A 24,479-nucleotide genomic window follows, 5' to 3' on the forward strand; every position below is an offset into this window, starting at 1 on the left:
GAATACAATTTAATAAATACCTGAACCGAGGTTAGCCTGTTATCTGGTGGTTCGGATTCGGAGAAAGGGGTGTGTTCAAGCTTTTTTCATCACACATGGAGCCACCCACGCTCCACCCCTTTATGCATTAATGAGTTCATCATGAATCAGTGCGGGGGGGCTCTCAACATTGTGATGCCCAGAAAAGGGGGTTATTATGGCTGTTCCATGTCTCCACAGAAAACCAATGGGTGATGTCACGCAGGCTTTGTTTAATATACATACAGTCTATGCTTTGTACACACAAACACTGTGTGTTAACATACAGGATATGTCAATGCTCACCAAATTCAGTACAGCAGCCTTTGTACTGGACAATGTTGGTGTGATCAAGCAACTTCAGGATCTCGATCTCCTTCATCCAGCCATCGGGCACCAGGCCGTTCTCTTGTTTCAAACACTTCACCGCCACAAGTTCTCCTGTTCCATCATTGGCCGGGTCATACATGTAAAGAGTCACCTTGCCAAAGTGACCCTGAAGATGCATGTAAACACTGGTGTTCATACACCTCCAACATACACAATAAGAAAAGTGCACGTGATACGCTCTCAGAACTCACTTCTCCCAAGTCACGCATCTTTTTCAGGTAGCGTTTATGGTACACGCTGGAGTTCATGTCGGGAAGATTTTCACTAGGGGACATGTCAAGATCTGTGCACACATCAAAGAATGTTAGTTTATCATTTACATCATGACAGGCTGAAAGACAGCGGAAAATAAGGCAAGAAATAAACAACAAACTTCTGTTCCTGATTTCTGTGAGCTCCCTAAGCACGCAGAGGAAGGACGGCCTCTCCACAGCCTCATAGTTTAAACACTTGCTGATAAAGCTTGCTAGTTCCTGGGAGGACGGTTCAGCCAAGCGACCCCTTCGCTGATAAAAGCGTTCTTTCTGTTGTGGGGGGAAAGTGAACAGATGGTGAAATAAAGAGAGCAGAGGCAGATGGGGAGTGTTGGAAGAGTGCTATTGGTTGAAGCAGGGGCCTACCTCTGACAATGTGCTGCCACTCATTGGAAGATCGCCGTTGTTGCAGATTTCCAGCAGTGTGACACCAAAACTCCACTGGTCAGCAGAATTGCCCATGAGTGCACCGCTGTCAACACATTCAGGGGCAATCCACGGGATGCGCTCAAGACGCTCTGTAGGGCAGACAGCGATAATAAACCTTAATTACAAGATTATGTTATTGAGTCAGCTCAAACTCAATATGAAAGCTGAAATTACACAAGTCATTTCAGTATATGAGAGAGAGAGAGACATGTATGAGTTATCTATATGTTTTTCTATGTTACTTTTTTGATGACAAAAAACAAAAGAACAAGCTTCTCTATATTAAGATGTTTACAATTATTCCCTTTAAACTCACAGTGAAAGCAAATTTCTACATGATACAAATTGAATAAAAATAACAAAGCCTAAATAATTTACTTTACTGTAACACAAATAAATTATCACTTGTACAACTGTCTTCTTTAGACAAGTCAGAAGATGACACATGAACATTTCCTAGTCACTGAATGTGTCTTGGACTCAATTTACAAGAATCGTTAAAAAAAAATACAAACAGTATGGTACTGTACGGTAAATCTGTGTGGAATAGGCAGTTCTCAAAAAACTAAGTGACCGTGCAAGGAGGAGAACAGTGAGGGAAGCCACCAAAGTGCACATGACAACTCTGAAGGAGTTACAGCCTTCTGTGGCTGTGACCGGAGAGACTGTGCATATTTTAACTTTTGTCTGTTGGCTCATCAGTCAGATTTTTTTTTCGAATAGAAAAGAGAAAGATCTGCATTCAAGAAAATGGATCAAATCTAGGCTTGAGTCTCCAAAACCAAAATTTCACAACATCTTTTTAATTAAGATAATCTTTCTCTGCCACACTAAACCACAATGATGTGTAGGTAGGTAGATCACTCATGCGTGCGCACGCACAGACACCCACACACCCACTTTTAATGGCAACACATGGTTGGTCTCTTACAAGGAATAAACAGTGGTTTAGAGGATCCATGTTCCAGCAGTTGAGACCACAAGAACCAGAAGGACTTAAAAACATATTCTAAATTATTTCAGGAGGAGTCATTTACTTTGAACAGGCTTAATGTTACATTTAGAGATGAAACTGCAGCAGGAAACAGGGCCCAGTTCATTGGTCTAGCTGAGGTTTCCTGTTTCCTTTATCAGATTAAAATAAGACCGAGCAGTACACAAAACACAGAGCAGAACTGAGAAGCTTTCTTGTTAAATGACGTTAGTTCACAGCTGGTTTCTGATACTAACCTTCCCGGGAAAGGACATTCAGGGCAATTCCTGGGTCACTTAGCTTGACAAAAGGAGTCGTACCATCCATGCCAGGCCTGGCCACCAAAATGTTCCTGGCACAGATGTTTCCATGAACAAGCCGCTTGTTCTCCTACAGTCAACAAAATGACACTGGCATTAATTTGGCTGATACAGTAACATCACAACAAAAATACCAAGTAATAAAACATCAACAACTGATTTGAGAAATGACAGTGTTCATTAGTAAGTGACGCAGCAATGATATGCCTACATGATATATGTAAGATACTGGTGCATGCATCAGTTACAGACTGGATGCACTTACAGTATTAAGTTTGTGAATAAACATAACTGTAGGTTATATATATATATATATATATATATATATATATATACACACACACACACACACACACACACACACACACACACAAGGTTGGGTAGGATTACTTTGAAAGAATACATGTGAATTGCATGTATGTATGTACATACATTTGGATTACTTGTAATCTGATTATTTTTGGATTACATTTCAAAGTAATCCTACCCAACCTTGTATATACAACCCCTGGCAATAATTATGGAATCACCAGCCTCGGAGGATGTTCATTCAGTTGTTTAATTTTGTAGAAAAAAAGCAGATCACAGACATGACACAAAACTAAAGTCATTTCAAATGGCAACTTTCTGGCTTTAAGAAACACTATAAGAAATCAAGAAAAATAATTTTGGCAGTCAGTAACGGTTACTTTTTTAGACCAAGCAGAGGGAAAAAAAATATGGACTCACTCAATTCTGAGGAATAAATTATGGAATCACCCTGTAAATTTTCATCCCCAAAACTAACACCTGCATCAAATCAGATCTGCTCGTTAGTCTGATCTAAAAAGGAGTGATCACACCTTGGAGAGCTGTCACACCAAGTGGACTGACATGAATCATGGCTCCAACACGAGAGATGTCAATTGAAACAAAGGAGAGGATTATCAAACTCTTAAAAGAGGGTAAATCATCATGCAATGTTGCAAAAGATGTTGGTTGTTCACAGTCAGCTCTGTCTAAACTCTGGACCAAATACAAACAACATGGGAAGGTTGTTAAAGGCAAACATACTGCTAGACCAAGGAAGACATCAAAGCATCAAGACAGAAAACTTAAAGCAATATGTCTCAAAAATCGAAAATGTACAACAAAACAAATGAGGAACGAATGGGAGGAAACTGGAGTCAACGTCTGTGACTGAACTGTAAGAAACCGCCTAAAGGAAATGGGATTTACATACAGAAAAGCTAAATGAAAGCCATCATTAACACCTAAACAGAAAAAAAACAAGGTTACAATGGGCTAAGGAAAAGCAATCGTGGACTGTGGATGACTGGATGAAAGTCATATTCAGTGATGAATCTCAAATCTGCATTGGGCAAGGTGATGATGCTGGAACTTTTGTTTGATGCCGTTCCAATGAGATTTATAAAGATGACTGCCTGAAGAGAACGTAAATTTCCACAGTCATTGATGATATGGGGCTGCATGTCAGGTAAAGGCACTGGGGAGATGGCTGTCATTACATCATCAATAAATGCACAAGTTTACGTTGATATTTTGGACACTTTTCTTATCCCATCAACTTTTTTTAGATTATGTCTCTCACAGTGGACATGCACCTAAGATCAAATTTCAGACCCCTCCATGATTCCTTTTCACAATTCCTGTGCTAGTCAGAGGACATACCGGATCAAGACAGCATCCAGTTTAGAAATGAATGGCACATTTCACTGTTACAGGAGTTTTTGTCATGGAAAGAGGAACAAAGGCGGAGGAATTCCGCGCGTCGCGGCGGAGCTGCATGGCGAAAAGAAATGTCGTGATGAAGCCTCACAGGACATGTTCTGGCATGTCCAGCTCATGCACAATCACAATCAGATATTCACATGACTGGAAAGCAACCGGAATCCGTCTGAAATCCACCTTTAAGCTGTCCTGTGAGACCAACACCGAGGTGGTTTTGTCCCGCGTAATGAACGGCTCCGTGGCGCGTCCCTTGGCTTCTTTTTCCATGAAAAAAAAACTCCTGTAACGGTGGAATGTGCCGGAAAAAGTGCTGATGTCCACATCTTCTGCCTTTTTGTGAAAGTCAGACGAGGTCCCGGATCAACAAAGCTTTCACGTTGGAAATGATCTGGTTGTTTGTGCGGGGTGTCAGCCTGTCGATGAGGGCTGGGAGCGCGCTGCGCTCGCAGCAGTTGTGGGCCGTCCTTAAAGGGGCAGTAACACTCCTTAATCTGTTTAATCCCCATAAAATCGTCCCTGAAAGCCATATTAATTTTTCGAACGGTGGCCACCTGGAGGTCTCTTACAGTTTCTGGAAATTGATGCAGCAAAGATCCAAATCGCTCAGACATTTATTCGCAATAAAAAATAGACGAGAGGGGTAGACAACACCTCACTCAAAGCCTGCTCACAGGCGAATGAAGCAACCGACAGGCATGAAAAAACTCACGTATGCACACAAGGGTTCAAGCTTGGCTGACGCAATCACACGTGATTCAAATCCATATGGTTTTTGAAAAAAATAATAAGGTTGGATACTTTTCTAACAGACCTCGTATATATATATATATTTTTTTTTTTTCCTGCAAGAGTGTAGCAGTTCAAGATAAATACATTAAAAACTATATGCAAAATATGATCCAGGAGTGGATGTACACGAGTAATATATAGCGACTTTTTTTTTTTAGACAATCAAGATGCACTTGTGCAGATGTTTAGCTTTAATTCAAAGTGTTTCATGAAATACTGCATAAACCATTAAGAACTGGAGCCATTTGTATACACAGCCCATTCACTTTTTAGAGCCCTTAAGTAAATATAAGGATTTATTTTTCATTGAAATCATCACTTTTGCAGGACATTTTCTTTGGAAAAGTCAGAGGATAGACAGTAAATGGAAACATCCACATCACTGAGCATGCCTTGGGCTTAATTTACTAATTTAAAGTGTTTTAAAAAATACTGCATTAACCACTAAGAACTGCAGTGATTTATATACACAGCTCATTTATTTTAAGAGCTCATAAACAATTGGGGAAAATAATTTTAAGGATTTGTTTTTCATATAAATCGCCACTTTTTAAAGGCAAAATTACAAAAATTGTGCCATTGTCCAATGACTTATGGGCATGACTGTACCAATAGTATCCTTTCCAACATTAAAGAAAGCAAACAAAGCTAAATCAGTAATATGCACATTAAGCATAAGATCACCCGGCCAAAAATTGTGTTTCAAACTCACAAGATAACTGAGGGCACTGGCAAGTTGTATTGCAACAATGAATTTCCACTGAGGAGTCACTAGTGTCTTTGTCCTGCGAAGGAAAACATCCAATGGCCCAAATTCCACAAATTCTTCCACCATGATGTCTGCAAAGAAAGGATTTTTAGAGGATTAATTTGTTTCTGTAAAATGTGCTAATATTTTATGCTACCCTCATACATGTGTATGTTACCCAAGCCATGGACAATTTCCATGACATGAGTAGAAGGTCTAAAGTCCAGCCCTATGTAGTGCAGCAGAAGAAAAGAAAAATAAACATAAAATTTAACTGAATGTAAGGTATGTCCAGAGAGCAAATCAAAAAAGAAAAAAATAAGAACGTAGCAGCAAAAAACAGATTGTATAAAGAGAAAAGTATATACATAACTGTGGATATTGCACAAAAACAAATATTGCACTCAAGTGTGGCATGTGATATGGCGATTTGGTTCTTGTGGCATTCAAAGCTCTAACAGCACTTGGGTAAAACTGTTTTTCAATCTATTTGTACTTGCTTTAATAGCACTGTACCATCTGTCTGATGGCAGTAGCTCAAAGTGTGTCCAGGGTGGGATGAATCCTTCAGGATGGTGTTGGCTCTCCTGCGACAGTAAGAGCCATGAAGGTCCCCCAGTGTGGGTAGAGGGCACCCAATAATCTTCTGTAATTGATTAAGATCCTATTGACTTATGTACAATTTGTACATGTTCAATCAAGCCCTTCTATTTTGTCCTGTGATAATTTCATAAGGAACACAATGGAAATCAGCATTTATGCTTTATTGTATTATCTGTGTATCATTGATATAGTCACCTCTGTATGTTTATACTGATGCTGCAAAATAGAGTAAATCAGTCAAACAATATCCTTTTATACTTTAACAGCATCTGTAGGAGGGCATGCATGTGTGCATACATTAGCTTTTGAAAAGAGCGGAAGTTACCTTTGACTGCATTTGATGTGTGTGCATGCTGACATCTGCAAGATGTCTTGTAAATCACTTCAGTGTTATCAGGTTACAAAAACTGCCTTTTCAGTTTTACAAGTGGTTATTTCTCGCTAGCTTTTACATAATATATGAGACAGATGTTATATTTACATAGAAACTAAGCGGTTTGAGAGCGGATTCCACCATGTTGAACTAGCAGCCAGAGAGACCAGCCAGTGATGTCATGGAGCCTCTCTACTCTGATTGGCTGTCACCCCCCCCCCCCCTTCCAAAAAAAGAGATTTGCATGATTCATAGCATAAAAATAGGGAACAGAATGTGGCCTTTTTACCTCTTAAAATAGGTCAAGGTTAGCCATCTTTGAACTTGTCCCAGGTCTTTGTCCCAATAATGTTCCTTGTGAATTTCAAGACCCTGACAGTAGTAGGACTGGACTTATGCTGAGCACAAACGGATGGACAGACGCAAAGCCTTCGTAATACCTGATGTCCATTTTTTGATGGCCTCGGGTAAAAATTAGTGAAGTAAAACCTCATGAACATTTTTCCAATAACTAAAGAAGAGAGTGTGGTCTGCCTAAAAGATGAGAGGAGTTCATGCACTTGATTCATCCACCACCCTGGAATAAGTTCTTCTGTTTGATATCAGAACAGAAATGAACTATTAGTTATGTGCTATACTGATATCTGGGCATTGTTTTTAACAATTTACTTTCACAACTGGAGAATCAGCTTCTCTCTCTCTCTCTCTTATTTTTTAAGTTTTACAACCTACACCAATATACAGTGGTCTGCATGCAAAACTGTTAAAATCACTGTAAATACTTGAATACTAGAAATATAAATACTAGAAAAGCAAAAAAACTGTAGTTATAAAATTAAAATAATATACAGCTAGCTGCAGGGGAAAGAAAACTGACATTTTAAGTCTTGAATTTTTTTTTCTTGTAATTTTAGACGGCTCTGATAAGGTGGATTTAATCCAAATGATTTTACTGTGTGAACATGGACTGAGTGAAATGTTTTAAAAAGTAGTACATAGAACATTAAGTCCTTGTAAATAGAACATTAAGTCCTGTGTGCCTTGTGTCTCAAGGCACACAGGTTCTCTCTTACACGTTTCATCCTGAATAGCATCACAGTTGTCAATCTTGAACAAACGTGGTGTACGTAGTAGTTACGGCCATCATCTGCACTGGTTTTTAAGTCGGGATGAAATTTTCGAGCTCTTCATCAAATCGGCATCATTACGCAGCTACGTCTGGGTTTTCGTAGTCCTAACAACTTCAGTCATATTCAAACATCTTTAAGTGAGGTAGTCCTAGTGAGTGCAGCTTGGTACTTGTTTGATTGCGCTCCATCAGGCTAAAAATTTCAGTTTCAGTTTGTTGTGGCTGAGAACGCAGCTGGGCGCTGCTTTAATGTCGAATTCGAGTGAATTGCCAGGTATGTACTTTATAAGCCCGCCAGTTGCCAGGCCTGCACTTTATAAGCCAGCATGATAGGAGGCATGCTGGAGTAAGCCCTTTCATCCCGTTTTTGCACTTTTTCTGGATCGTAATAGAACAGTATCCTGTGGAAATGGGGTATTACGGAGACAATTCACCAGTTAATTAATCCTTTAACGAACCAGTAATCCTTTCACTTGTATCTGCATCCTAGATTCCACAACTCTGTGTCAGACACAGTCCAGTTTAAAAGGGAAGGACAGGTGCCACTGCAGTTGGTTGATGTCATATTCATATTATGATACACCTAACACTAATGAACACAGTAAACCTAACCTCTATGCTCACAGCACAGGTTCTGCCTTGCTATTTCCCACGGCATAATCATTAAAGTACATAGGGACATGCAACAAATGGCCTAGTGCCATCTACACAAGTCCATTTTGTAACTAGCATTAACTTAAATTAATAATAATAATAATAATAATAAAAAAGAAGATTTTACACAAAATAACTCCTTTAAAGTCAACAAAGTGGTTGTGTTTTTTGGTTCATTCTATGTTGGAATCATGTGTGCTACAAGGAAGCAACAAATAAGGAAATGACACACAGATAAGAAGAAGTGAGTATTTGAAGATAATGTTGGGCTTACTTTCTGATCCTCTGACAGAAATGCCGTGCACATACACCAGGTGGATGTGGGAGACCTTACTCATAAGACTTGCATTCTCAAAAAATGCCTAATCCATGTAGACAGAAGATGATAGAAACAGCATAAATGTCACAACAATAATATGCTGCACATGTCAATACTCCATATACAGTAGTGTTCAGAATAATAGCAGTGCTATGTGACTAAAAAGAATAATCCAGGTTTTGAGTATATTTCTTTTTGTTACATGGGAAACAAGGTACCAGTAGATTCAGTAGATTCTCACAAATCCAACAAGACCAAGCACTCATGATATGCACACTCTTAAGGCTATGAAATTGGGCTATTAGTAAAAAAAAAAAAGTAGAAAAGGGGGTGTTCACAATAATAGTAGTGTGGCATTCAGTCAGTGACTTCATCAATTTTGTGGAACAAACAGGTGTGAATCAGGTGTCCCCTATTTAAGGATGAAGCCAGCACCTGTTGAACATGCTTTTCTCTTTGAAAGCCTGAGGAAAATGGGACGTTCAAGACATTGTTCAGAAGAACAGCGTAGTTTGATTAAAAAGTTGATTGGAGAGGGGGAACCTATACGCAGGTGCAAAAAATTATAGGCTGTTCATCTACAATGATCTCCAATGCTTTAAAATGGACAAAAAAAAAAAAAAGACACATGGAAGAAAACGGAAAAGAACCATCAAAATGGATAGAAGAATAACCAGAATGGCAAAGGCTCACCCACTGATCAGCTCCAGGATGATCAAAGACAGTCTGGAGTTACCTGTAAGTGCTGTGACAGTTAGAAGACGCCTGTGTGAAGCTAATTTATTTGCAAGAATCCCCCGCAAAGTCCCTCTGTTAAATAAAAGACGTGCAGAAGAGGTTACAATTTGGCAAAGAACACATCAACTGGCCTAAAGAGAAATGGAGGAATATTTTGTGGACTGATGAGAGTAAAATTGTTCTTTTTGGGTCCAAAGGCCGCAGACAGTTTGTGAGACGACCCCCAAACTCTGAATTCAAGCCACAGTTCACAGTGAAGACAGTGAAGCATGGTGGTGCAAGCATCATGATATGGGCATGTTTCTCCTACTATGGTGTTGGGCCTATATATCGCATACCAAGTATCATGGATCAGTTTGGATATGTCAAAATACTTGAAGAGGTCATGTTGCCTTATGCTGAAGAGGACATGCCCTTGAAATGGGTGTTTCAACAAGACAATGACCCCAAGCACACTAGTAAATGAGCAAAATCTTGGTTCCAAACCAACAAAATTAATGCCTCGCAGATGTGAAGAAATCATTAAAAAAAAACTGTGGTTATACAACTAAATACTAGTTTAGTGATTCACAGGATTGCTAAAAAAGCAGTTTGAACATAACAGTTTTGAGTTTGTAGCATCAACAGCAGATGCTACTATTATTGTGAACACCCCCTTTTCTACTTTTTTACTAACAGCCCAATTTCATAGCCTTAAGAGTGTGCATATCATGAATGCTTGGTCTTGTTGGATTTGTGAGAATCTACTGAATCTACTGGTACCTTGTTTCCCATGTAACAATAAGAAATATACTCAAAACCTGGATTAATCTTTTTAGTCACATAGCACTACTATTATTCTGAACACTACTGTACTTAAATGGCTATTGATTCATTAATGTCAGCTTACAAATACAATATCTTTATGGCTTTGATCTAAAATCTTGAGAACCACTCGCATTCCTCTTGGGTCTGTAAAGTTGTTGTTGGACTCTTCCTCTTCATTGTCCCTGGCATCCAACGACTGCAGCCAACCTGAGTAGATGTTGGTTCTGGTGCCACGTCCCAAGTGTTGGTCCTGTTCACAAACAGATCACATACTGAGTTAGCAGTCATAGAGTCAAGAATAAGCAGAAAACCAGGCTAACACAGTGGACTCTATGACCTGTATTATCTTTCTGTCTTTGATCTGGTGGAAGCGTAGTTCAGTCAAATTTATGGAGAACGAGTCATTATGGACTCGGTGATTGTCTGTTCCATGTCTCCTCACCAGGAGGTTGGATATATCTACATCACACAAACATTACGAAAACATTTACGTGATCCACAACAAAGAAATTGACACACACACACACACACACACACACACACACACACACACACACACACACACACACACACACACACACACACAAAACATGTTTCTAGATTTGAGATGTAAAATACAGAGATGTAAAACTGCAGCTTCAGTGAGTACTACCACATACATGTTCAATACACCCACTAAACCATCTCATTCTACTGCGTTTAACTCTTTAGGCAGGTAGATGAGCTAACCAGTGAAGTCACCTGTTTTAGGTGCACAGGTAGAAGCAACACCATATCATACCTGTTGATCTGGGCAGGCAACACTTTTTCACAGAAAAGTTTTCTTCACCAGACTTGAGCACAAAAGTCTTGAGAACGTCTGTGAGCTCTTTCAAACTGGAAAACTCTTTGTCCAAGCCCTCCAGGCAGAACGATGAACCCTTATGTTGAATCAGAAACTGCTTGTGGCTCTGTAATATTCCATTCTAAAAGTCCAAGGTGCACAGATGTACAGTAGATGCAAACAAAGCAGGCATAAACAGCTGAAAATTGTCATGTTTGGTGCACCATAATAACTTTGACACTAGCACATGTCTGTTAAAATACCTTATTTTTGTGCAGGACAGCGAGAATGATACGGCGATAATCAAGAGCACTCCAACGCACAAGGAAGGCTCCCTCTCCTTTTTCCTCTTTTTTCAGCTTCTGCAGCACAAACTCATCACTGAAAAAAATATCAACAGCTGTGAAATAACATATTGCTTCTTTACAACTAGTATTTATTGGTGGAAGAACTTCTCTACACTGTGCAAGTTTGCCGACTTATAAAATTATTCTGTATTTCCCACTGTACAATGGAAATATGTATTACTGAATGACTCCCTGGCTGAAGCTTCTGCAGTTGTGCATACTGGCAGCTGGAGCGTCCCTGAAGCCACGGATATATTTTTAATTACAGCCCATGGGCTTGCAGCCAACTTTCACCAAATCAGTACCACTTAAGGTGGCTGTTTTCAGCACTTATAATCCAACCAGTCATCATGTGGGATGGCCCAAAAAAAACATTCAAAAGTAAACAGTGAGCTTGCATCTAACAGGGAATACAACTTACAGAATTGGTCCATGAAGTCTGTTTTCTGCACTCAACACAATCCTTGGAGGTGCTACTTCATAGCAAAAATAGTGGTGAGCATCTGCAGTAAGCCGGTAGTATCCGTCTAAGAGGGAGATGAAGGATCGAGCCTCCTGGCTGGAGTTCATCTTAACCTCCTACATATAAGCAGAGAAAGAACACCAGTTATTACCTACAATTACATTCAAATTCACATTTTTACACACTCACAACCTAGTGTCCATCTAGACAAATATATGAAATAGGAAAAAAAACTAAATCAACAAACAAATATAATGAATGAATGAATGCACACTGAATATTCAAAACACTTTAAGAAAACATTGTGAAGAATGCAGTGTCTCAATTAGACTAATGCATTACAAAGTCACATTTACCAATTAGAATAATACATTTCACCTCATACATTAAGTGATAAAACAACTGCTCTCACCATGCACAGACTGTCTTGAGTGCTAATGCACACATTAACTCCAGTGATAGCGATATGTGTTATTTCTGGGAAATCACAGAAAGAGCTCCATTTATGGGCAGCGTTCTCATTCGTTTGGCTCGACTGCTGTTTTGTTTTCTTCATGTAGTTCATGTAATCATTCCTGATGTAAGTGTTTCCCTGAACCTGAGCAGACAAATGGCATGAACATTACATCCACATTAGCAATAAGTGCAAAATGGCATGGGATTAGAACAGAACAGGAATATGATTTAGCTTTGACAAACCTTCTGACCAGACACTTCCCTCCACTGAATCCCCTTGGTACCAGAAACAAGTATTTCATGTGTGACCAGTCCACTAATATTGTCTTTCGAGACACCTTGGACAAGGTTGGTGTTGGAGTAAGAGCTGCTCCCACTGCCATCCTTCCTTATTTGCAGGTGAGATACAGGGAACGTTTCTGTGGCAAAGCGTGGCACCAAATGCTCAAGAGTAGATATGTACTTGTACATTATTTCCTGGGAGCAGAGCCGACCCTGATCCACCGTGTGGTGCTGGAAGGTCTTCACAAAGTCATGAAACCCTCGCCGGATCCTGAATTTGGTCACAAAGTTCTCTTTGGAAATGTGTTTGGCGAAAGACCGTGGAATGCAGGACAGATAGCTGCAAAGAAAGTCCAGCAATTAAATTATGTCTGAAGACTCTGAATGCTGCAATGCATAATAGCCAACCTGTCATCCATACAGATCTCTCCCCACCCATTGTTCGAAACACATATGAAGCACGGATTCATTGCAAAGTTTCAATAATAGTGTGAAATACAGATTTACTGTAAGAAAAAGTAAGAATTGTGTAAATCTTGATACAAACTTGCAATGAGATCACAGCAGTTAAGGGAAATTATTTTATTTTTTTTACCATGGAATATGTTGAAATAGTGTGTTGGGGGGAGCGGACTCTGAGCCTGAAAAGTCTACAGTTTACAGCCAGCGTTGAATAGCTAGCAGAACTAGCCTGGTTAACTCCTTGCTTGTGTGTAAAAGTTGAGTGGACATAAGACAACAAGTGAGTGCCACAGACAACGAGCACGTAAAGGATTATGTAATGGCAACAACAAAAAAGACTGAATTTTCTGCTAAATGCAATCATATAAGTAAGTTCAGCTGTTTACTTTTGTCTGCGGCATTACAGTTAGTGATGTAATAATTATAATGTTCACATACACTTTGCAGTACAGTGGAACCCAGATAAAAATACTTTTTAGCTGAAGTGTTTAATCTGTTATGCGTCGATTTCCATTTAGGCATGTGTTACTCTCATGCCGGTGTCAAAGTCAGATCCTCATGATCCTGAATGTGGATCAAAATGGCTATGACTCTGTCTTGCATTTTTCAGACACCCTATCGCTTATTTTATTTTTATCAGCTATATCAGGATCCGTACAAGTAAAGGACTTGGAAGAAATTATTTATAACCTGTTATAGATTTTTTTTTTTTTAAATTGTTGTGCAATGTATCATTTTTACCATAACGTACGGATGATGAAACAGTGACAAATTAAGTAACATAAGGCTGTCTTTATTACTGGCAAAGTCATTACCTGATGTTATCAGCAATTTCCTGTAAGGTACAGACTTTTTGAACTGCTAGATGTGAGAGGTGAAGTACTGCCATTCCAAAGCACTCATTTTTGAACTGAGTCAACTCCTCCTCTGACTGCACCTCCTCCATGGGTACAACTTCATTCACAAATTCATATTTTGCCTTTTAGGTGACACACAAGACAAAGAATTTCGGTAATGTGGTATTTTAAGCATCGTGACAATGTGCATATGAATTAACACACAGTGAGGTATGAATGTCAAACCTGCGAGAACAAATACTCCAAGGATGACATTTCAAGCAGAGGGGAACAGCGCTCATCTGTCCCGGAATGGAGACCATAACGGGATACAGTTGGCTCCTTGTCATTTAGCCCGTGCCAGTTCCGAAAGTAAAACCTGCATACAGAACAACAAATCTTTGATTTCAATGTCACATGAATTATCTGAATATATTCCTTGTGTTAATTCTGCTGACCTCATACAGTAGTGAAGTATGAGGGAGCTCTCCTCTGGATTAAAAATGTGGTTTGGGTTGTACCAACAACGTGACAGTGGATTGTACAGCGCAAACAGCACATGATAAACAGGAGTTATTCCTAAGGAGAAGAACACACTTAAAACTTACACACACCAGCAGGTGGATATAAAAAAAAAGCAGGTCCCATCGGTTTCAGTGTATAGTGGTCAACATTCTCACCCACAGCCTCTGCAGCTGAGATGCACAGCTCCTCTGCTGTCACCTCTCCACTTGTGTGAGACAAGTATCGTTCCCCTTCCCGTGTCCAGAAGAGGTAGACATGGATGCCTTGAACCTGAGGAGGCTCAGGCAGGCCTGGAGATGGCCTGGACCATCTATGCTTGGACCCACACCTGGACATCTTTGGATCACTGACACATAAATTAAAAAACAACCACACTGTTGGGTAAATAAATAAACAAATAAATAAATACACACACACACACACACACACACACACACACACACACACACACACACACACACACACACACACACAGCTAACCAAAAAGTTAGGTTCAATATCCACTAACTGAAAGTTAACTTTTACAACAATAAACCGATAAACTGAAAAACAAAAATTAGCAGAAGCGACAGCTGACCGCTAACTTTTAGTATAGACTCCGGTACACTATCAGCTACTGACAAGCCAGTTTTGAGTTTAAGCACCGCCAACGCTTCCGAGTAGAATCAAAGGCAATCACAAACCTAACACAAACAATGAGTCAGAGCTTCTGTCTTTGCGCACCCTGCCCACTGCTATAATTAATGGTCATTTACATTCAACATACAATGCCCCTTACGTGTGGCAAAAGGCATAAAAAGCAAAGCAGGTTTGACTTATGGTTTGACATAGAAATCAAAGTAATTCCAGACGGTTTATTGATATTTACATTAATTCTTTCATTTTCACAAAGTGAAAAAAAAACAAAAAAAAAAACAAATATCTTTTAGTTTTAAATTAATGCACTAATTCTGAAGGTTTGAGCATTAAAACTCACAGATGCCAAAAGGCATTATGGGAAAAGGAGCCTCCTCATCACTGGTTGGCTGTTTACTTATTTGTAAAAACCAATACACAAGTTACTGTAACATGTGTTGCTTTTTTTTACAAATAAATGTGTATTTGTAAATATGTCATTTGTTTCATTAAAAAAAAAAAGCATTTGCAAAACTGAAAATTCTGTTAAGTGTGATTCAATGCACTGAATGGCAACCATGTGACAGTTGGATGCTATTTACACTCCCATCCAGTAGATGGCAGTGTTCCATGCATTTTGGATCAGAATCCATAAAACACCACCATCTACTGGATGGGAGTGTAAACAGCATCTAACTGTCACAGTTGCCATTCAGTGCGCTGAATCACAGAATTTTCAGTTTTGCAATTGCCTTGTTGTTATAAATGAAAAACAAATGACATATTTACAACTACACATTTATTTGTAAAAACCAACACACACACACACACACACACACACACACACACACACACACACACACACACACACACACACACACACACACACACACACACACACACACACTACAGTAACTTGTGTGTTGGTTTTTAACAAATAAACCAACCAACCACTCATGAGGAGGCTCATTTTCCCATAATGCCTTCTGGCATCTGTGAGTTTTAATGCTCAAACCTTCAGAATTAGTGCATTAATTTAAAAGATATCTGTGATATTTCCAATTTGTAAAAATGAAAGAGCTGACATTAAAATCAATAAAATGGCAGGAATTAGTTTAGTTTTTAAAATCAAACCATAAGTCAAACCTGCTTTGCTTTTTATGCCTTTTATCACACATCTGGGGCACTCTATGTTGAATGTAAATTACTTTTTTTTTTTGTAACAGTCAGGCAGCTTGGTCCCATCTGCTGGGGTCAGGTTGAGCTCAGCTCCTCACAGCTGCCTGACTACTGCAAAACATATAACAGACAGGAAGTAACGTGTGATTTTAGGATTTCAAATGTTTTTGGACTGTTACTATGCCAGCAAAAAAAAAAAAATAAATATTAGCAGACAAAAAGTTAGCGAAACTATATTTAGCGGAAGATAATTGGTCCGCTGATGGTTTTCGAAGTTAGCTGAAAAGCTAATCCACTAACAAAAAAGTTACTTTCGCTAATTAGCGGAACTGTGCCCACCGGTGTGTGCGTGTGTATATATATATATATATATATATATATATATATATATATATATATATATATATATATATATATATACACACACACACACACACATACACACACACACACACACATACACACACACAAGCTCTTCTTACTTATGTACATTTTTTTAAATTTTGTATCTAATCTTACTTTTTTATTCATTAGAATTCCTTTAGTTTGTATACACTGATGTTCTCATTCTATTTTTAGTGAGCGCTACGACAACAAAAGACTAATTTGCCATTACTCTGAATAAAATATGTCTGATATCATACATGTTTATAGGAAAACTGGAGGCAACGTCACTTCTGGGGATATCCTGCTCCTAAAGCTGCCAGGCTATCCACACATGTAATAATAATAATAATCAACACTGCTTACACAACAGTGCACACATTTTATCAATCAACACTAAAACAGACAATGGGGAAGGTGTACATTGTCTACAGATGTACAAATAGTGACACAGACAAACACACGTGAAGTTTCACAGAATTCCAAAGGATTTTGCAAGGAGAAAAAAACAGTTGGCAAGAACAAACAAGAGGAAAAACCCAAGTGACAGTGATGAAAGATCATGTGATCAGTTCATCGAAGGTATGCCTTGAGCCTAGACAAGACGTCTTTCACACAGTAGACAATGCATTTTCTAGCTTGATACAGTTTAAAGAGTAAACAGTTCATGTAACAGAATAATTGTACATGCAGCTGTGGAATATTCAGAGCGGTAAGCCGAGGTCAACTGAAAACAAATAGCAGTGTTGTGATACACAAGGTTATACCTGTCTCATGAGCAACATGTAGAGGCAAGCTGCCCTCGAGCAATGCTTTAAGGCGGCAGTCAGATGTACTGAACGTGTTTGTTTCACTTAAAAGGCAAAGACAAACAGTAACTCAGTGTTATTGCAATGCACACAAGATATATTGAATATAACAATATTTGCTGTAACTGTTATAATATTTGCCATAACGTCATACGGCATGTCATACGCATGCATGAGAATGACTTCACTTTCAGGATCCCTGAATTGTTCTGTCACAATGGAGTTCTGAAATGCGTACAGAAATCAGGGGCACTTAGAATATAGCTTGTAATCTAAAATAGTACATTCACACTGCAGTTTTCCACCTGAAAAACCCTCATTCTTTCTGGTAGCTCGTAGTCTTGATTGTCCAACCCCTTTTTTTTCTAACTTCGCTCTTTAAAAACAGGGTCGAGATCCACTCATATTGATAAATTGTTTAGCGGTGACAGAGCCACTGAATCCTGAATCTGATCATTCAGGACTAATTGAAATTTGAAAGCACCTGCATAATCATTGCAAATGAGTTGTTACACAAACAGGGCAACACTAGAGGAGACCATTATTTTGAAAGTTCCTAAAAATATCATATGATTTAAAGCTGCACAGCCTTTCAAATTTTACAAACGGGCAAAATTTAGTTTCTACTAAAATCCAAGAGTTATAATGTAGTTTATTTTTGTAACATTGTAAAATTACAGCTTTAATGAAGAAATCATATTTATCAGGGGGGAATTCCATGGTGAGTATCTTCTCTTCCTTCAAATGCCATCATGTAGACTAACTGGAGGAGGAAGTATGTGAGGTTTTGAGATGATCTGAGACCTGATCCAACTGCTTGATGCACATTCCTGGGGCATGCATGCCAACATCTGTAAGATGTCTTGTAAATCACTTCAGAGGTGTTATCTGGTTTCAAAAACAGCATCTTTAGATTAAGAAATGTTTATTTCTCGCTAACTTTTAAAAAATATATAAGAAAGATTTATACAGAAATAAACCATTTCGAAGTGTTTGCCCCGCTCCCTCCCACCCCGGTTTATTTTGTTTGCACGAGCAGCCAGCTGACGTCACGCTGTGTTGTCTTTCCTTATTCCAACTGGCAGTCGCTATGTCCTTCCCAGCATCCTCGCGCAGCTTGGAGGAAGTTCCCATGTGATCCATGATGTCATTACCAAATGTAGGTCATGGCATCTTACTGCTTGAATTTCGACCCATCAGGGGTCAAAATTCTAAAGTGTTTCCAGGCAATATGAATTTTGATCATATTGAAAATATTATGAATCCCTTATAGAGTGCGGTTTAGGCCTCATATTTCTGTCCAAACCGGACCCACGTCCGGACAGCATACTGACCGAACCCAACATCTGTTTGAATGTTTCTGTCCGACCCCAAACCAAACCAGACACTGTAATGTGTGTTATTTCCATCCTAAACAAATCCCCACAAACAGAAAGCTGTTTGACTTTTTTTTATTATTATTATTAACAAAAACAAACATTTGTATCATGTGAAGCAGACCTGTCTGTCCCAGCGCACAGAGTAAATAAAGTCTTTTAATTCTGACCTGATGTGTCCTTTCTGCTGGTTTCATCATAAGTCTGACAAAAACTGTTGTTTTGGAAGACAACATCTGGAAATACTTTAATTCCTTATTTTGGAAATTGCTTGTGAACAAAGGCAGCATTTTTAAAGAAGTCCCTCTGTGTTACAATACACTGCTCCAGCCTGAGAATGGAGGAAGTAGCTGCTTTGTCCTATCACCAACAAGAACAAAAATAACTTATTTAAAAAGCTGAAAGTCCTTTCTGCAATTATTAGTGTCACAGTGCTATATTTATTCACGATCAACATACACCACAGCCATCTATCATCTCTTCAACATTCTGCTTACGATGAAAATAAATTCCATTAATGATCCACAAGACAAAAAAAAAAAGTTAACTTACACTGTTAACAACAATATTATCAACCACAACTAGTAGGTACATGATAAAAAAATTAAGTGAAAGGACGTGTATCAGAAAAGGTGTGGTTGGAAATAGCTTAAAGAGACCTTCATAGTGGTGTTTAAATATTTGTTCTATGTCCCATATGAAGAAAGGTATGAGCATTTTGAAATTTGTAATTTTCATCTGTGTGCTTAAGAGAAAAGCTGTGACCGGTGTCTCATTGTTTACATTTCAAAATGATGGTACTCTGTCAAAGCTAATTATTATCTAATTTAAATGTGTGATTTGCAATGATCCGCCATATAAACACTGTTTTCTGACAGTAGTTGAAAAAAAAAAAAAAAAAAAATGTCCGCCGTCTCGACATCGGTGTTGCGGATCATAAAAATATGCATGGAAACGCTTCGATCACCACCAAACGTCACAGCAAAGTACACAATCACATGAATTAAATGTTCTATATAATTTGAAAACCGATCTTACTCACCTTTACAACTGCGTAGTTTATAGTTCTTCATACGCAACTATAAAATTGTGAGAATTTGAGGATATTTAATTTAAAACTACAATAGCATTTAAGCGTAAAAGATTTATTTATTAATTTATCTTTAACGCTGCACTCTTTTACCAAAGCTGTGCCAAATAACTTTCTGTAAATCATTCCCTAGCTGATTCAAGCTTTACATTATGGGCCATAACAGAACAAAACAAGATATGCTTTTTTTTATGGCTGTTAAAATTACAGTTATGATTTTATATTTAAAAAACACAATCTGCTTACGTCACTGGCCCAAAAGCACGAGTCCTCCTACTTCACGGTGGGAAATTCATAAACACTCCTCTAGACTCCTCGAATATGACGTTCACACGGTATTTTATCTCTTTGAAATGTCTTCTTACCATTCAGCGGCGAGCTGCTGACGGTGTTATTAGAGAAAATCTACCACCACAACAACTTGACGTTCAGCGGCTCCGTGTGTATTTCCTTGTTCTGATTCTCGAGAACTGCGCGAGCACACCGGAACCAACGTGACCACGCCCTCACTCCTGCGCGCGCCACGCACCGAGACGACAAAATCAACGAATGTAACATACGGAAGTGTAACATAATATTATAATCGTAAAGTCATCCGGCTTAATTGCCATTGAGGGAAAAAGACCTCTTTGAGGAGCATCTGGGAGGCTGTAGTAGTTGTTGCTGCACGAAAAGTTGATCCTTAATAGATTTAAAAAAAAAAACTAAGATTCCACGGATGGAAGGATTATCATAGTTACTGAAAAGAATGGCGGCTACTAGTCACTGAGTATTTTTTAAATGTCAACTGTTTATTTGTTATACTCTTATAAATGAAAATAAGCCAGATGGCAAAATTTTAGTTTTTTTATTTGAGCACCAGAATCAGCAACGAATTTATTGCCAATTAAGTTTTCACATACAAGGAATCTGATCTGGTGTCATTGTTGCATAAACAATAAAAAGAAAAGGAAACAATACTGTTAGAAGTAAAGGCATCAAACAGACAGGCAAAACTAAGTTTACTGTCAAATAGATATAGTGGAATGGGGCTGTGTAGGCATGCAGGGATGAAATAACGTGTTTTTGTGCCATCTGCAATTTTATATACTGTATTGGTTTATGTGTTATTACGAAATGAATCATTTAGATGCATAAAACGCAATTGTTGATGCATCTCTCTCTCACACGCACATATATATATATATATATATATATATCCCCTCCCCCTCCCGGGGGGACTGGGAGTTTGAGGGTTCAGCGCAGTATTGTTCCTAGGACTGCAGCGTTGTGGACAGAGACCTCTGATGTTGTGCCTGGAATCTCCTGGAGCAACTCTTCCAGTTTTGGTGTTTTCATCCCCTGTTACCACTTTGGACTTTACCTTCCAAATCTGCTCCAGTTGCTCCTCCAGCCCTTGGTACTTCTCTATTTTCTCATGCTCCTTCTTTCTGATGTTGGTGTCAGCTGGGATTGCCACATTGATCACAACTGCGGCTTTCTTTCGGTTGTCTACACCACTATGTCTATCTGGAATTTGAAGTCCCACAAGACCTTAGCCCTGCCATTTTCAACCACCTTTGGCGACATCTCCCATCGGGACTCGAGGACCTCTTACCCGTATGCGGCACAGATGTTCTTGTACACTATTCCAGACACTTAGTTGTGCCTCCTAGTGTATGTCCCAGTTTGCATCTTGAATCCTGCTGCAATGTGCTGGACTGTCTCTGGGGCACATTACAGCCTGCAACTTAGGTCCTGTCAGATGAGGTAGATGCCTGCCTCTATCAATCTGGTGCTTAGGGCTTGTTCTTGTGCTGCCAGGATCAGAGCCTCTGTGCTGTCCTTTAGGCCAGCCTTTTCTAGCCACTGGTAGGTCTGCTTGATGTCAACCACTTCCTCTATCTGTCGATGGTATGTCCCATGGAGAGGCTTGGTCTTCCATGCTATCTCCTCGTTCTGTTTCTTATCACCGTCTGAGGCATTCTTGTAACGGGGGGATTTCTGATGTATTCATGGATGCTCCTTGTCTCATTCTGGATTGTGGCTATGACACACACTGATCCTCACCCTCCTTTCTTGTCCCACATAAAGCCTCGGGGTACTGGGCTTTGGGTGGAAACCTTCTTACATTGTGAGGGGTTTTTGTGTCTTGACATCAGTTACATCTATCTCCTCCTGTGGCCAACTTATTATCCCAGCTGAGTATTTGATGACTGGTAGGGCGTATGTGTTGATGCCTGGCTTCTCAGCACCTATCTTACCTTCTGGAGGTATTTGGCTGTGGCTGACCTTCTTGCATCTTTATCATGGTTCCCATTGGCTTGTGGGATTCCCAGGTACTTGTAGCTGTCCTGTATGTCCCCTATCCTGCCTTCTGGCAACTCTACCCCCTCAGTGGGACCCTACCTCAAAATCATGAGCAAAAGACAAACAAAGCTCGAACCAGCTCAGACATCGCCTGGGTTAACAATGTCCGCATCAGTTGTTAAGGAACCAGGACACACTGATGGGAAATGGGCTACTGGAACAAGACGTACATGGACAAGGACTGACAACGTGGAACTAACAGAATGCCACTATGTCAGCCTGTTCTTACACACACACACACACACACACACACACACACACACACACACACACACACACACACACACACACACACACACACACACATACACTCAACAAAAATAGAAACGCAACACTTTTGGTTTTGCTCCCATTTTGTATGAGATGAACTCAAAGATCTAAAACTTTTTCCACATACACAATATCACCATTTCCCTCAAATATTGTTCACAAACCAGTCTAAATCTGTGATAGTGAGCACTTCTCCTTTGCTGAGATAATCCATCCCACCTCACAGGTGTGCCATATCAAGATGCTGATTAGACACCATGATTAGTGCACAGGTGTGCCTTAGACTGTCCACAATAAAAGGCCACTCTGAAAGGTGCAGTTTTGTTTTATTGGGGGGGGGATACCAGTCAGTATCTGGTGTGACCACCATTTGCCTCATGCAGTGCAACACATCTCCTTCGCATAGAGTTGATCAGGTTTTCAATTGTGGCCTGTGGAATGTTGGTCCACTCCTCTTCAATGGCTGTGCGAAGTTTCTGGATATTGGCAGGAACTGGTACACGCTGTCATATACGCCAGTCCAGAGCATCCCAAACATGCTCAATGGGTGACATGTCCGGTGAGTATGCCGGCCATGCAAGAACTGGGACATTTTCAGCTTCCAAGAATTGTGTACAGATCCTTGCAACATGGGGCCGTGTGCATTATCCTGCTGCAACATGAGGTGATGTTCTTGGATGTATGGCACAACAACGGGCCTCAGAATCTCGTCACAGTATCTCTGTGCATTCAACATGCCATCAATAAAATGCATCTGTGTTCTTCATCCATAACGGACGTCTGCCCATACCATAACCCAACTGCCAGCATGGGCCACTCGATCCACAACATTGACATCATAAAACCGCTCACCCACACAACGCCACACACGCTGTCTGCCATCTGCCCTGGACATTGTGAACCGGGATTCATCCGTGAAGAGAACACCTCTCCAATGTGCCAAACGCCAGCGAATGTGAGCATTTGCCCACTCAAGTCAGTTACGACGACAAACTGGAGTCACGTCGAGACCCCGATGAGGACGACGAGCATGCAGATGAGCTTCCCTGAGACGGTTTCTGACAGTTTGTGCAGAAATTCTTTGGTTATGCAAACCGATTGTTTCAGCAGCAGTCCGAGTGGCTGGTCTCAGACGATCTTGGAGGTGAACATGCTGGATGTGGAGGTCCTGGGCTGGTGTGGTTACACGTGGTCTGCGGTTGTGAGGCTGGTTGGATGTACTGCCAAATTCTCTGAAAGACCTTTGGAGACGGCTTATGGTAGAGAAATGAACATTCAATACACCAGCAACAGCTCTGGTTGACATTCCTGCTGTCAGCATGCCAATTGCACGCTCCCTCAAACCTTGCGACATCTGTGGCATTGTGCTGTGTGATAAAACTGCACCTTTCAGAGTGGCCTTTTATTGTGGGCAGTCTAAGGCACACCTGTGCACTAATCATGGTGTCTAATCAGCATCTTGATATGGCACACCTGTGAGGTGGGATGGATTATCTCAGCAAAGGAGAAGTGCTCACTATCACAGATTTAGACTGGTTTGTGAACAATATTTGAGGGAAATGGTGATACTGTGTATGTGGAAAAAGTTTTAGATCTTTGAGTTCATCTCATACAAAATGGGAGCAAAACCAAAAGTGCTTTGTTTATATTTTTGTTGAGTGTATATACTCATCTTCAACCATCTTATCTGGGATTGGGTCATGGGGGCAACAGGTCCACCAAGGGACCCCAGACTTCCCTTTCCCAGGCCACATTGACCACCTCTGAGGGATCCCAAGGCCTAGTCCTGGGTCTTCTCCGGGATCTCCTCTTAGATGGACGTGCCTAGAAAACTACTACTACTACAACTTTAACCCATGTACACTCACTGGCCACTTTATTAGGTCCACCTTGGTGGTACCAGGTTAGACCACCTTTTGCCTTCAGAACTGCCTTGAT

The 24,479-nt window shown here is 39.9% G+C and overlaps 1 protein-coding gene across 3 annotated transcripts in view; it reads right to left on the bottom strand.

Annotated features, from left to right (window-relative positions):
* Window positions 1–20,427, bottom strand: part of tyk2 (tyrosine kinase 2) — a 27,712-nt gene extending 7,285 nt beyond the window's left edge. Inside the window, exons 1-20 of one of the 3 annotated variants that reach the window (XM_034189662.1) lie at window positions 20,288–20,389; window positions 17,415–17,500; window positions 14,625–14,815; window positions 14,403–14,523; window positions 14,191–14,323; window positions 13,924–14,087; window positions 12,608–12,986; window positions 12,321–12,506; window positions 11,867–12,024; window positions 11,362–11,479; window positions 11,057–11,240; window positions 10,613–10,734; window positions 10,358–10,525; window positions 8,686–8,773; window positions 5,617–5,744; window positions 2,322–2,454; window positions 1,029–1,180; window positions 782–932; window positions 600–691; window positions 325–514 (exon numbers count right to left, since the gene is read on the bottom strand). In XM_034189662.1, the coding sequence (XP_034045553.1) occupies window positions 325–514; window positions 600–691; window positions 782–932; window positions 1,029–1,180; window positions 2,322–2,454; window positions 5,617–5,744; window positions 8,686–8,773; window positions 10,358–10,525; window positions 10,613–10,734; window positions 11,057–11,240; window positions 11,362–11,479; window positions 11,867–12,024; window positions 12,321–12,506; window positions 12,608–12,986; window positions 13,924–14,087; window positions 14,191–14,323; window positions 14,403–14,523; window positions 14,625–14,805 (2,848 nt within the window). In that variant the 5' untranslated portion in view covers window positions 14,806–14,815; window positions 17,415–17,500; window positions 20,288–20,389. Of the gene's footprint in view, window positions 1–324; window positions 515–599; window positions 692–781; window positions 933–1,028; window positions 1,181–2,321; window positions 2,455–5,616; window positions 5,745–8,685; window positions 8,774–10,357; window positions 10,526–10,612; window positions 10,735–11,056; window positions 11,241–11,361; window positions 11,480–11,866; window positions 12,025–12,320; window positions 12,507–12,607; window positions 12,987–13,923; window positions 14,088–14,190; window positions 14,324–14,402; window positions 14,524–14,624; window positions 14,816–17,414; window positions 17,501–20,168; window positions 20,231–20,287 lie in introns of those variants that run through there. The other 2 variants (XM_034189664.1, XM_034189665.1) reach the window with 2 other exon arrangements.
* Window positions 20,428–24,479: the final 4,052 nt, after the last annotated feature.

Source organism: Thalassophryne amazonica, chromosome 16, assembly GCF_902500255.1.
Source record: "Thalassophryne amazonica chromosome 16, fThaAma1.1, whole genome shotgun sequence".
In the NCBI taxonomy this organism is placed as follows: Eukaryota; Metazoa; Chordata; class Actinopteri; order Batrachoidiformes; family Batrachoididae; genus Thalassophryne; species Thalassophryne amazonica.